At 30.5% G+C, this 13,268-nt stretch overlaps 1 protein-coding gene across 1 annotated transcript; it reads left to right on the forward strand.

Moving 5' to 3' along the window:
* The first annotated feature begins 10,162 nt into the window (after window positions 1-10,162).
* LOC104609662 (acetolactate synthase 2, chloroplastic) lies at window positions 10,163-12,948 on the forward strand. Its single transcript, XM_010276024.3, has 2 exons — window positions 10,163-12,356; window positions 12,575-12,948. The coding sequence occupies exon 1, from the start codon at window positions 10,331-10,333 to the stop codon at window positions 12,344-12,346; it is 2,016 nt and encodes a 671-aa protein (XP_010274326.1). The 5' UTR covers window positions 10,163-10,330; the 3' UTR covers window positions 12,347-12,356; window positions 12,575-12,948.
* Window positions 12,949-13,268: the final 320 nt, after the last annotated feature.

Genomic DNA, 13,268 nt, shown 5'->3' on the forward strand with positions numbered 1-13,268 from the left:
AAAAATATATATAAAGAAGGGAAAGAGGATGTGGAGAAAAAGAATTTGGTTGGAAAAAGAAGGGAAAGAGGTGAAAAAAAGAGGGGTATTCAACTAGGGTTTTTAGGTTTATTTATAGGTCGGGTCGGGCCGGGCTATTTTGGCAAATCCCGAGCCCGGCTCGAATTTATTGCGGGTCGAGCTTTTTAGCCCAAGGTTAAGCCTGCAGGCCTATATACCTGTTCAAGCCTGTCCGGGGACCGGGCCGGGCCAGGCCAGCCCATTGGTCCCATAAGCTTTTTAACATGGTAGAATGTTGGTTGTTGGATTGGAAGACTTTATACCAACGAATATCTGCATGACCTAAAACCAAGGTTCATGTTACGATATGTATCATATTTTTGAGGTTTTGACACGGGGAATGGTGCTAAATCCTTAGTACCGTTCCTTTTCGTTGTGCCGAAAGCATATCATGCTCATATTGGCCAATACAGTGCGATTTTACTGTTCAAAAAAAAAAAAGAACTTTCATTCAAAAGAGGGCTTCTAAACCCATTTCAAAAGCCCTCTTTCTTCCCCAAACCCTTTAAAAATCTTCATACCATTCCTAGAGATTGAAATCTAGCTAAAATCCACCAAAACATCCACAAATTTACAAGATCCAACAAGTTTTTCAAGATTGTTAAAAAATGAGCGAAATATGTATTTTTTCAATTTTTTTAATATCTCAGCCAATGTTTTTGTGTTTTTTTTTAGTTTTGATGCTTTAGGTTTTTTTAATATCTCAGCCAATCTAAAAGAAATGAATACTTTAGGTTTTTCTTGTGATCGACCTCCAAAATTGATTATGTTGTAGATCTATGGATGAATACTTTAGGTTTTTCTTGTGATCTAAAAGAAATGAATACTTTAGGTTTTTCTTGTGATCTAAAAGAAATGAATACTTTAGGCTTTTCTTGTGATCGACCTCCAAAAATTGATTATGTTGTAGATCTATGGGTGATCTACCATATTCGTATAATTTTTTTTTTATTTTTAGAATAATATATAATGTATAGATAATTTCTTCAATTTTACTTGATCTAACCCTATAGGTTGAGTATGTTGTAGAGCTAAGACTGACATCAATATATTGAAATATCATGTGAACATTTTAATTTGTTTTTTTTTTAGATTATAAATATTTATTAATGTCTCTAATTTTTTGCTATGGTTTTAATTCTAACAATAAATATTTATAGTAAATATATGGATGATCTATTATGTCCATAAACTCATTCATTTTTTCTATTATATATTTACTTTTTAAATTTTAGTTTGATTTTTAGAATAAAACATGCAAAATAATTATTTAAATAAAAATGAATAATTATTTAGTTCTTTAGTATGAAACATGTAAAATAAGTATTTCATCTATTATGTTCATAAATCGATTCAATTTTTCTTTAAAATATTTACTTTTTAATTTTAATTTAATTTTTGGAATAAAATGTGCAAAATAATTATTTGAATAAAAATAAATAATTATTTAGTTTTTAGAATGAAAAATTCAAAATAATTATTAATTTTAGAATAAAAATAATAGATGTCCATGAAGCCATTCAAAAAAATATTTGTTTAATTTTTAGAATAAAAATGCAAAATAATTATTTGAATAAAAATAAATATTTATTTAAAATATAGAAAAAAGTTTAATTCAATAATTACAAATTGTATATAATTATTTCATTCAATAATGGTTAATTGTTTAATTGGATTAGATAACACTTGGCAAAATGTTTAAAACAATTAAAAAGAAGTTTTAGTAATATTTAAAAATGTACAAAATAAAAGGCATTGTATGCATTTATATATTTCACATGATAATCTATAATTTGAATGTGAATTTAATTGTGGCCTAAAAATATAAAAACAATTATTATTTGTTTAATTGAATATTTTATTAGATAATAATTGAAAAAATATTTAATTATTTTTTAAATTTCATAATAACAATTGAAAAATAGTTTACTAACACATTAACACTTAAAATTGGATAATTTATATAATAATTGTATTTTTATGTGATTCATGTAAAGTTGTAAACATCATATTGGGATTCAAATGTTGAATTTGTAAACTTTAATAGATTTAAAATTTGAAGTTGGAACTTGGAAGATTGGAACTAAATAAGAACTTTATTAGATAGTATGTTTTTATTCTCGTTTGTTGATTATAATATGTTTTTTCACAATACCCATTAAAGCATGTGAATTTTATGTATAAATAGCTCATTTAAGCATTATATTTAGTGATATTGATGTTTATTTATGATTTATATTTATAGCATTTCCATAAGTTTTTAATTTTTCATCCGTATCCATGCATATCCAAGGCGTATCCTGATCAAGGATTAAAATATTGATATAATACACCAAATATGGGACGTGTCGTGTCGGTATCATACTGCACCGATACGGGATACGCTACGATCACAGGTATATCCTGCTAGTCGTGTGTATCAATCCAATACGCCACCGTATCAGTGCGTATCACATAATATAGGCTGATATGCACTGATACATAAGCATATCGACCAATGTCTCACACTAAAAAAACAAGAGGAGTGTGACTCAAACCCAAGTTGGTGAATGCCCATTGTCCAGGCACGCATGTACATTAACCACAAAGCTATTTGTTATTTCATGTTAATATGTGTAATAAAATAACTTTTAATAAACATAATGTTTACATGCAAATAAAAAACAACATACATTTATTTTCAAAAACTTCAACTATAAATTAAAAAGAACAATATTCAAAATTAATATTTTATAAATCAATGGAATAAATAATTTATAAAATTCACAAACACATATCAAAAATGAATTTATAAATTATTAATTAATATTTTAATTTGCATTAAATAACAATGTATTTATTATTTACAAAAATAAAAGTATTGTTTACAAAGTATTTGAAAATATAATATAAATTGAATTTATCAAATCCATTAATCTACATTTTATATAAAAAATAATTAACTTCAAAATTTTATAAAAATAAGATATTAATAATGGAATAATTATTTTAATAATTAACATTTATGAATTTTCATATGATATGCATTCTCAAATTTTTAATAGATTTGATATATTTTAAGTTAAGATTATACATTTTTATAAATTATTAATCGATATTTTATAATAACATATTCATTGTTTACAAAAATATAAACATTATTATCAACCATTTAAGAATGAATTTTTTAGTTGAATCTTTTGTTAATGTTAAAAAATAAAAATAAAAAAATGACATAATAATTCAAATATAATAGTTTCATATGCTTTATGCCTTATACTTTAATAGATAATAAAATAATATTGGCTTTTTGCGTAAATATATATATAATATTTGCTTAGGACTCTTCATTGATTCATTATTAATAAAATTGTATAATATCTACATGTCATGTTATATTAATTATTATATATTTCTTCATATGTATATATATATTAATACGAAAGGGGTGGTCTCCCCTTTCACCAAATGGCAGTAATTTAATACTGTTATCTATTTAATGGCAGTAATCCATTATCGATTATAATACTGTTATCTATTTATTTTAACCTAGTTTTAATAATTACTAATTATTACAATAATTTAATAAATATATAATTAGTGATTATAATTAATAATTACTATTATTATAATTATTGTTAGTAAATGGATATTTACTTTAATTTTACTTTAAATTAAAATTACAAATATTGTTATTAATACATACTATTAATAAATTTAGTAGCCCAGTTTTAATAATTACTAATTATTATAGTAATTTAATAAATATATAATTAGTGATTATAATTAATAATTAGTGTTATTATAAATATTTTTAATAAATAGATTTTTACTTTATAAATATTGTTATTAATAAATACTATTAATAAATTTTATAATTATTGTTATATTAAAAATAACTAAAAATGTTATTAAAAGTATTATTATTGATCATTTAATAAACTATTATAATTACTAACTATTAATGATAAATACTGTTAATTTTAGTAATTATTAATTTAATGAATATTGTTAATAAATCCTATTCATAAATTTAATAATTAATGTTATATTAAAAATAACTAAATAATATTATTAAAACTACCATTACTAATTATTTAATAAAATATTATAATTACTTACTATTATTAATAAATGTTGTTAATAATTAAATATTTAATAAATAATGTTAACAAAAATCATAAAAAATAATGTTTGTCTTTTTACTTATTGAATTTATTTGGTTTTAATTTTTGGGTTTTGTGCTTTGAAGATTGTTACATAATGTTAGTTAAAAATGCTATTTGCATTTAGCTTAATGAATTTCTTCAAGGTTCTAAATATCGACACAGGGTGATATGCCTTGTGTTGGTGCTTTTTTTATGTTTTACTTATTTTTTTTTTCAAAATTAGTTCAGAGGGGCTGGTTTAAGGCATGGCTACCCTTGAACCAGTGGCTGATCTGATACAACCCCTGTAGGGGCGTATCAGGAAGCCACCGACACGATATGTATCGATCGATAATTTTGTGCTTTGAAGATTGTTACATATTGTAAGTTAAAAATATTGCTATTTGATTTTTTTTTGAAATTTGATAACTGTTATATCTAAAATTGTCAAATAATGTAACAATAACAATTGTCAAATAATGATAAAAATTATCAAATATAAATTAAAAGAAATTACCATTATTAGACATACATTACCAATATTTGTAAAAAAATTACTAAAAATATATTAAAAGAAATTATCACAAATTATTAGACTTTAGGATGATAATTAATTGAAATTATCAAATAATATAATCCTAAATACATTAAATAATTTGCCAAAAATTATCATAATTTAGTAGAAATATCCAAAACTAGCCACTAAATTCCATAAAATTGATAAATTACTATAATTTAACAATAAACTATCATATAATAAATATAATACATTAGTATATATTTACCAAGAAATTAGTATATAATAGAAATTACCAGAAATTAGTAGAAATTATATAATAGAACTAATTTCCACTAATTGACCAATAAACTATCATATAATAAGTATATATTGACCAAGAATTCTCATAAATTAGTATAATAGAAATTACCAGAAATTAGTAGAACTTAGCCAAAAATAACTACTAATTTCCATAAAATATTATATTTACCAAGAATTATCATAAAGTATTATATAATAGAAATTACCAGAAATTAGTAGAACTTAGGGGAAAATGACCACTAATTTTCATAAAATATGATAAAATAGATGAAATTAGTATAACTTTGTAAAAATAACCATTAAATTCCATAAATTAGTAGAACTTAGGGTAATAATTAATTCAAATTATCAAATAGTATGAACCTAAATAAATTACAATAATTTGTCAAAAATTGCATTTCATTTTCCCGTGCACCGCACGGGTCCCTGCTACTTTATAGTTGTTTTAACATTAAACTTAATGCTATTAATATATTTATAGAATTTATGTGCATTTTCTTAGCGTATCCAAGTGTTTCTATATTTTTTTGTTCGTATCCATGTGTTTCCCAAGCATATCCATATCTGTATCCAAATTGTCCGATACTAATACTTTAATCCTTGATCCCGATACGTCTCTTAAATTTGCCTTTCCGATATGGATAGTGATACTTTGAACCTTGTCTAAAACTAAAAGTCTCATGTTTACATGTATGAAGTCATTTATTTTTTCTTGGAATATATGAAGTCATTTGTTTTTCTTTGGTTATTACTTTCTTGTATTCCCATTTGCACTTGACAAGTTTTTAGGCTCAGTTTGGAAAGGGTATAAATTACAAATATGTAGAGTGCAAAATCTTATATTTTGTATGTATTTGTACTGTATATATTTGCATTTGTACTCTTTCCAAACTGAATAACTAAAAAAGTGTTTAAATGCCCATTTGGAACGGCTGAGTTGAAGATTCAACAAAACCGGTTCAGCTATTTTGAAGTGCTCTGGATAGCAATTTAGCACCCCTTTGGGAGGTTATGCAGGGCCTCATAGCTTTGTAAGGTAAACCCCACATGAAAAGCTTAAAAGGTTTATTTAGTGAAGAACCCGGAAAGCCCAAGTACACATTATTCCAGCTAAGAAATTGAAGCCCTCTCAAACAGGCAGTAGTGCCCATTTGGGAGGGCCGAAGTGAAGTGGCTTCTCGCTTTCCAAGCTAGGCCCCACATGGACAATCTACGAGCTTATGTTTGATGAAATTTCAAAAAGCTCAAATCAACTGTTCATTCGATGTCAGCTTCACCTCTCTGAATAGCTTAATCAAAGCACCTCAAAGTAGAGGGGTGCGGTAGGACTGAGCCAAGCTGAACTTCTGCTTGTCTTGTCTCGGTTCGATTAAAATACTAGTAGTTTTGACTTCAAGTTTGAGTTTGACTCGAACTCTATTTCCTGGTTTGAGCTCTATTGCATTAAATATTCAATAAGCTCAAATTCAACTTGAAAGCTAAAAAATGCATATATTTTTATATTCTATAAATATAAATAATATAATATATAGCACATTCTTATATTTTTATATTATGTGTAGAATATAAAAATATCTTTTTATATATAATATATGTATGTATGTAGGGGTGTCAATTGACCGGTTCTGGATTGGATCCAATCTGATTCAAATCTTATCAAATCGGATTTGGACGGTACATTATAATTATTGAGTTGGGCCAATCCAAAATAAATTGGTCCATATTCTTATTGGTCTGAATTGGATCTAAATCAAATTTCCAATAATCCAATCATGAGGCCAAACCCTTGTTTAATTTGAAACCGATCAAAATTGAAGCCAGCATAAAATTACTTTTATGTAAGCACTTTTAGGAAAGCACTTCTATAAAAGTACTTTTACACGAAAACACTTCTATAAAAGCACAAGTACTTTTACAAAAACACTTTTACAGAAGTGCTTTTGTAAAAGTACTTTTATGAAAGCACTTTTATGGAAATACTTTTATAAAAGCACTTTTATAAAAGCACTTTTGTGAAGTACTTTTATAAAAGCATTTTTGCAAAAACACTTTTATGAAAGCACTTTTACAAAAGCACTGTATGAAAGTAATTTTATAAAAGCACTTCTACAAAAGTACTTTTAGAAAAATACTTTTATGAAAGCATTTTTATAAAAGCACTTTTACGAAAACACTTTTATGAAAGTACTTTTATAAAAGTACTTATACAAAATTACTTTTATAAAAGTGCTTTTACGAAAGTACTTTCATAAAAGTGTTTTTATACATGAACTTTTATGAAAACAGTTTTACATAAATGCTTTTTCAATGCTAAAAGAGTATATTTTTGCAATTTTCAGATTTTCTTCATTTTAATATATTTTTGTAATTTTTTACATGTTTTGTTATTTTATATTTCATTCGGTTTGGATTGGATCCAATCATTCCCTTTACATTTTAATGGATTGGATTGGGTCCAGTCCATTTGTAAGTGGACTCACATGGGATTAGATCAGATTGGACTAAATCCAGTCCAATTGACACCTCTATATGCATGTATACATGCATATGTATGTATGTATTAATCATTCTAGGCTCACGAGCATTTGAGTTGAACTTCTTATTGGCCAAGCTCAAGTTCAAATAACTAATTAAAACTTAACGAACATGATTAGATTACAACTTTATTAAAGTCTAATAAACTCTAGCCCAAACTAACCGGTTAGTGATTAGTTAGATTGCACACCTGCCTCAAAGCAACAAACTAGCTTAGATGAATTTTCAACTCAACCCTCCCAAATGGACCCTAAAAGAGGCTGAAGCAAACAACCCTAAAAATGACTAAATGTCAATTTGGGAGGGCTGAAGAAAAATAGCTTCTGAATGTTTGTGTCCACTTCAGCCTCTTTCAATAGCTTACTTGGAGCCCTTCAAAGCAACTAATTAAACAAGAGTTCACATCAGATCTGAACTCATTAAACCAGCTTAGAGCTTGTTTCGGAGGAGACTGGATCTGCTCTTCACAGCTGGACCTGGCGCCTCACATGCACATCCTACCATGCATTGGGAGAATTATTCATGGGAGATGTTCTCAATGCACGGTAGATGTGCATGTGAGGCGCCCATTTGTGAGGAGCAGATCTCGTCTCGTTTCAGAGGGCTACTATGCTGATTGAGTTGTGTTGACTAAGCGGCTTTAGAGAGCTACCCAAACTAGCTTCACTTAAAAGTGGATTTCTTGGCTCAATTATAATGTTTTTTGACTTTTAGGCTGTGTTTGGTTACAATACAATTTTATTTGTACTAATACAAATGCATGGGAATGCAAATTCTGGTTTAATTTTGTTTTGGAATTTACTTTATTTTGATTTAGGTCTTATTTTACTTCATTTGTACTACAATCAAACAAAAATGTGATAAATTTTGAAACAAAAATAAATCATAATTTGCACTGAGATCATTTGTACTACCATGGTTTTGCATCAGTGCAAATAAATTTGAATTACAACCAAACACATTCTTGGCTTTTCATGTGGGGCCTACCTTGTATAATCCCGATTTGGTCCCAACAACTTGTCACAATAGCCATTGCAAACAACATACATGGGGAACATCTTACCACATGAAGAACGAGAGATGTTCCGAATGCATGGTTGCAGTGGCTGTAGGACTATATCTGAACTATACCTTGCAATGCCACTATGCTAGAAACCATTGTAGGAATGCCCTCCCAAATGGGAACTTAGGTGGGAACTTAGGTGGCGTTTTGATAAATCTCAAATCTGAAGTCTGAAAAAGTTAAAAAGATATTAAAAGTGTTTGAAATCTGAAAAGAGGCATAGATGCTTTTCTACTTTTTAGAATATCTGAATAGATAATGTTGTTTGTGTTGGATCAATTCTACAACATTTGAAATTGTTTTGTTTTATTATTTTACTTCTGGAACAAACTATTTTGTAATTGTGAATGCAAATATCACTATTTCATATAAAATGACTTATCAAATTCAAAATAATATCGAAATTATACAGGAAATTAATAAAAATAATTAATCATCAATAAAAAAATATTAAAATGATTAAAGTTTAATAAAAATTATAATAATCAATAAAAAATAATAAAATTAATAATTCATTATTTAATTATTAATAATATTTAAATAACATGAATAAAAATAATAAAATAAATAATAATTGATAATAATTACTAAAAATAATTAATAATTATAAATAACACAATAAAAATTAATAAAATTAATTAATCACTAATAAAAATATTAAAATGATTAAAATTTAATAAAAACTAAAATAATCAATAGAAATTAATAGTTAATAAATAATTAATAATATTGAAATAACACGAATAAAAATAATAAAATAAATAATAATTGATAATAATTACTAAAAATAATTAACCACTAATAAAAATATTAAGATAATTAATAAAAATAATTTATAATTAATAATAATAATTATTATTAATACTCAACCGTCACTGCTGCAAGTTGCAATGACAGTATGGCAGGAAGATAGGAGAGAGAGAGATTTTAGAAAGATTTTTTTGAGGAAAATAGAATTTCTACTTGGTACTTTCAAAAATAACATAGATTAAAAAAATAAAAAATTCAAAAAAAAAGAAAAAATTTCTACACTTCCTTATTTTAATATATGTATATATATATTTCATTTTAATTAATTAATTTTAAAATTTTATTAATGTCATTAACTTTATATGAATTTTAATAAAAAATAAAAAAAATTATTGTTATTATATAAACTCCAATTAAATAACTTTTATAATATGATTATCGGCATTTTAAACAATCATATTTTTATGTGACCACTTGACCTTTTAATGGGACTTCTTGAATGTTCCATGGCTTAGGTAATCGGAATTCACGAGAGTCAGCTTCGGTCACTACAAGGCCCGTTCGAAAACCCTTTACAGCCTTGGGAATATTTCGTATTTATGTGCTTTTTATTATTATTCCTAATGCGAGGTTGGGAGGGGCCGAAGCCGATCTCGGTGGCGAGAGGAAACCGGTAAATTGTAAACCAATTGACGTGTCGTAAAATAGGTGGATTAAATTAATAAAATGGTTCCGGAGTGCAGTGGCTCTCATTTTTTTCAATAAAAATATAAATAATGTATATTTTATTAGACAAATAGCCATAGGAATTTGCCATGAAAATCCTTTGTCGTTGAGCGGTTGAGCCCTAGATCCTGATCGTTCAAATGGTCCAGCTCCAGCTCCAGCGGTGGCGTCACTGACGGGCTCTTCTTGTACGTATCTAGATATATACATCTGCCCTGCATAAGTCTTTCTTCCTCCGAATCCCTTTCGATGTCATCAATGGCGTCTACCTCTGCACAGCTCTCCCTCTCAAAGCCCTCCCACTTCCCTTCTTTCAATTCGCTGAAACCCCATTACCAGATCTCGCTCCCCCTCTCGACAAACCACCAGAAACCCAGTTCCTTCTGTCCTCTCTACATCGCAAACAGCCTCTCCGACGGGAAGTCAAAACACTCCCCCGCCGCTGCCCCCGCCACTGCCACTGCCTTCACCACCGCTACCATCACCACCTCCCCCTCCTCTCCATCAACTTTCGTTCCTCGATTCGCTGCCGATGAACCCAGAAAAGGTGCCGATGTGCTCGTCGAAGCTCTCGAACGGGAAGGTGTAACCACTGTCTTTGCCTACCCAGGTGGAGCGTCCTTGGAAATACACCAAGCCCTCACCCGCTCCTCCATAATCCGCAATGTTCTCCCCAGACACGAACAAGGTGGCATCTTTGCTGCAGAGGGTTACGCTCGTGCGTCGGGCCTTCCGGGCGTCTGCGTTGCCACCTCGGGTCCCGGTGCCACCAATCTCGTCAGTGGCCTTGCTGACGCCATGCTTGATAGCGTGCCTCTGGTTGCCATCACCGGGCAGGTTCCTCGCAGGATGATAGGCACTGATGCTTTCCAAGAAACCCCGATCGTCGAGGTTACTCGATCCATCACCAAACACAACTACCTTGTGCTTGACGTTGAAGACATTCCCCGTATTGTGCATGAGGCCTTTTACCTAGCATCTTCAGGTCGTCCGGGTCCGGTATTGATCGACATCCCGAAGGATATTCAACAGCAGCTGGTTGTTCCCAACTGGAATACTCAGATGAAACTACCCGGTTATCTATCCAGGTTGCCAAAATCACCAGAGGAGGCCCATTTAGAGCAGATTCTTCGGTTTATATCTGAGTCCAAAAAGCCTGTCTTGTATGTTGGTGGTGGATGTTTGAACTCAAGTGAAGAGCTTAGACGTTTCGTTGAGCTCACAGGCATTCCAGTGGCGAGTACTTTAATGGGTCTTGGAGCTTACCCCGGATCAGACGATCTATCTCTTCATATGCTTGGAATGCATGGTACTGTTTATGCCAATTATGCTGTAGACAAATCTGATTTATTGCTTGCGTTTGGAGTCAGGTTTGATGACCGTGTGACGGGAAAGGTTGAGGCTTTTGCTAGCCGGGCTAAGATTGTTCACATTGATATTGACCCAGCTGAGATTGGAAAGAACAAGCAGCCACACCTCTCGATTTGCACTGATGTAAAGTTGGCATTAGAAGCGATAAACAGGTTGATAGAGGATAAGCAACCTAAGCTCAAGTTTGATTTCTCAGCTTGGAGGAAGGAGCTTCATGAGCAGAAGTTGAAATTTCCATTGAGTTTTAAAACTTTTGCGGAAGCTATTCCTCCCCAGTATGCAATTCAGGTTTTAGATGAACTGACGGATGGAAATGCAATTATAAGCACTGGGGTTGGGCAGCATCAGATGTGGGCAGCCCAATGGTATAAGTATAAGAGGCCACGCCAATGGTTGACATCAGGCGGGTTAGGTGCCATGGGTTTTGGATTGCCAGCTGCGATTGGGGCTTCTGTTGCCAGACCTGATACCCTTGTTGTAGATATTGATGGTGATGGAAGTTTTATCATGAATGTCCAGGAATTGGCAACTGTAAGGGTGGAAAATCTCCCCATCAAGATCTTGCTTTTGAATAACCAACATTTGGGTATGGTTGTTCAATGGGAGGATCGATTCTATAAGGCAAACCGAGCCCATACATACCTTGGCAATCCAAGAAACGAGTCTGAGATTTTCCCAAACATGTTAAAGTTTGCAGAAGCTTGTGATATTCCAGCTGCCCGTGTGACAAAAAAGAGTGAGTTAAGGGAAGCTATGAAGAAGATGTTAGAGACCCCTGGTCCATATTTGTTGGATGTCATTGTACCACATCAAGAACATGTGCTTCCCATGATTCCAAGTGGTGGGGCCTTCAAGGATGTGATCACTGAAGGTGATGGGAGATCAACATATTAATTCTCCAAAGGTAACAAATCTGTATTGGTAGTTTTGTGTTCTTTAGTCTAAATTCAAGCTTGATATAGAGGCACAAGTGGTATTTTGTTTTCATAAGTCTATTGTTATAAGGTGTCCTTTGTAGCATGGGCAAACTATATGAATTTTCTTCACATATTAACCTTCTTTGGTTTTTAATTGGTAATTAATAGTTTTCATTATTTAATCTGATTTTACTTCTGTTTGTAGACTTCAGAGTTTCTTTAGAATCATTAAGGTGCCATTGCTTGGTGTAATGATAAAATCTCGAGCTGAGAAGTGTGAGAATGCAGGTACGAGTCTGAAAGTGTCACTCACTTTGTGCAAAAGAAAATGCCAAATGTTAGGACCATATCCAATCTACCCCTCCCAAGATCTCATACATGTAGAATTTTTAGATGCCGTTACCCTTGTAAAGTTGTAATGGATATACTGTCTGGAGTAGAAGCAAGTTGGAGAGTAGCTATTTTGTTTTACTGCTGAAAAATAGTACATTGTTCTGTTTTTTCTCTGATGAAGAGACAAAGTGAAACTGGAGTTGTCTCTCAGATAGCTTAGCTAATAGAAAGTCATGTTTTCTAGCATTCATTCACTTATCTACTGAAAATTTATATGCTCATTTTCTTAACTTTACAGTTTTATCTTAGCAAATAGCTAATGGTAGATAGAAAATACTAGAAAATTTCCAAACATTGCCACTGGTGATGAGAAATAGAGGGGAGGAAATGTCCTGTATTCTCAAGGACTTCAGACACATCGCTGAGATGCCAACCAGCTGGTTGGTAAGGTCTCCTGTTGGTCATAGTGGAGACTTGGGATCGAATCCCACCTGCTCCTGGGTTGGGGGATGGGGTACCCCCCGTTATGTAGCCCTTCAAAAGATATAAAAAAGGGACTTCAGACA

Source organism: Nelumbo nucifera, chromosome 1 (assembly GCF_055504915.1).
Source record: "Nelumbo nucifera cultivar China Antique chromosome 1, China Antique-T2T, whole genome shotgun sequence".
Classification (NCBI taxonomy): Eukaryota; Viridiplantae; Streptophyta; class Magnoliopsida; order Proteales; family Nelumbonaceae; genus Nelumbo; species Nelumbo nucifera.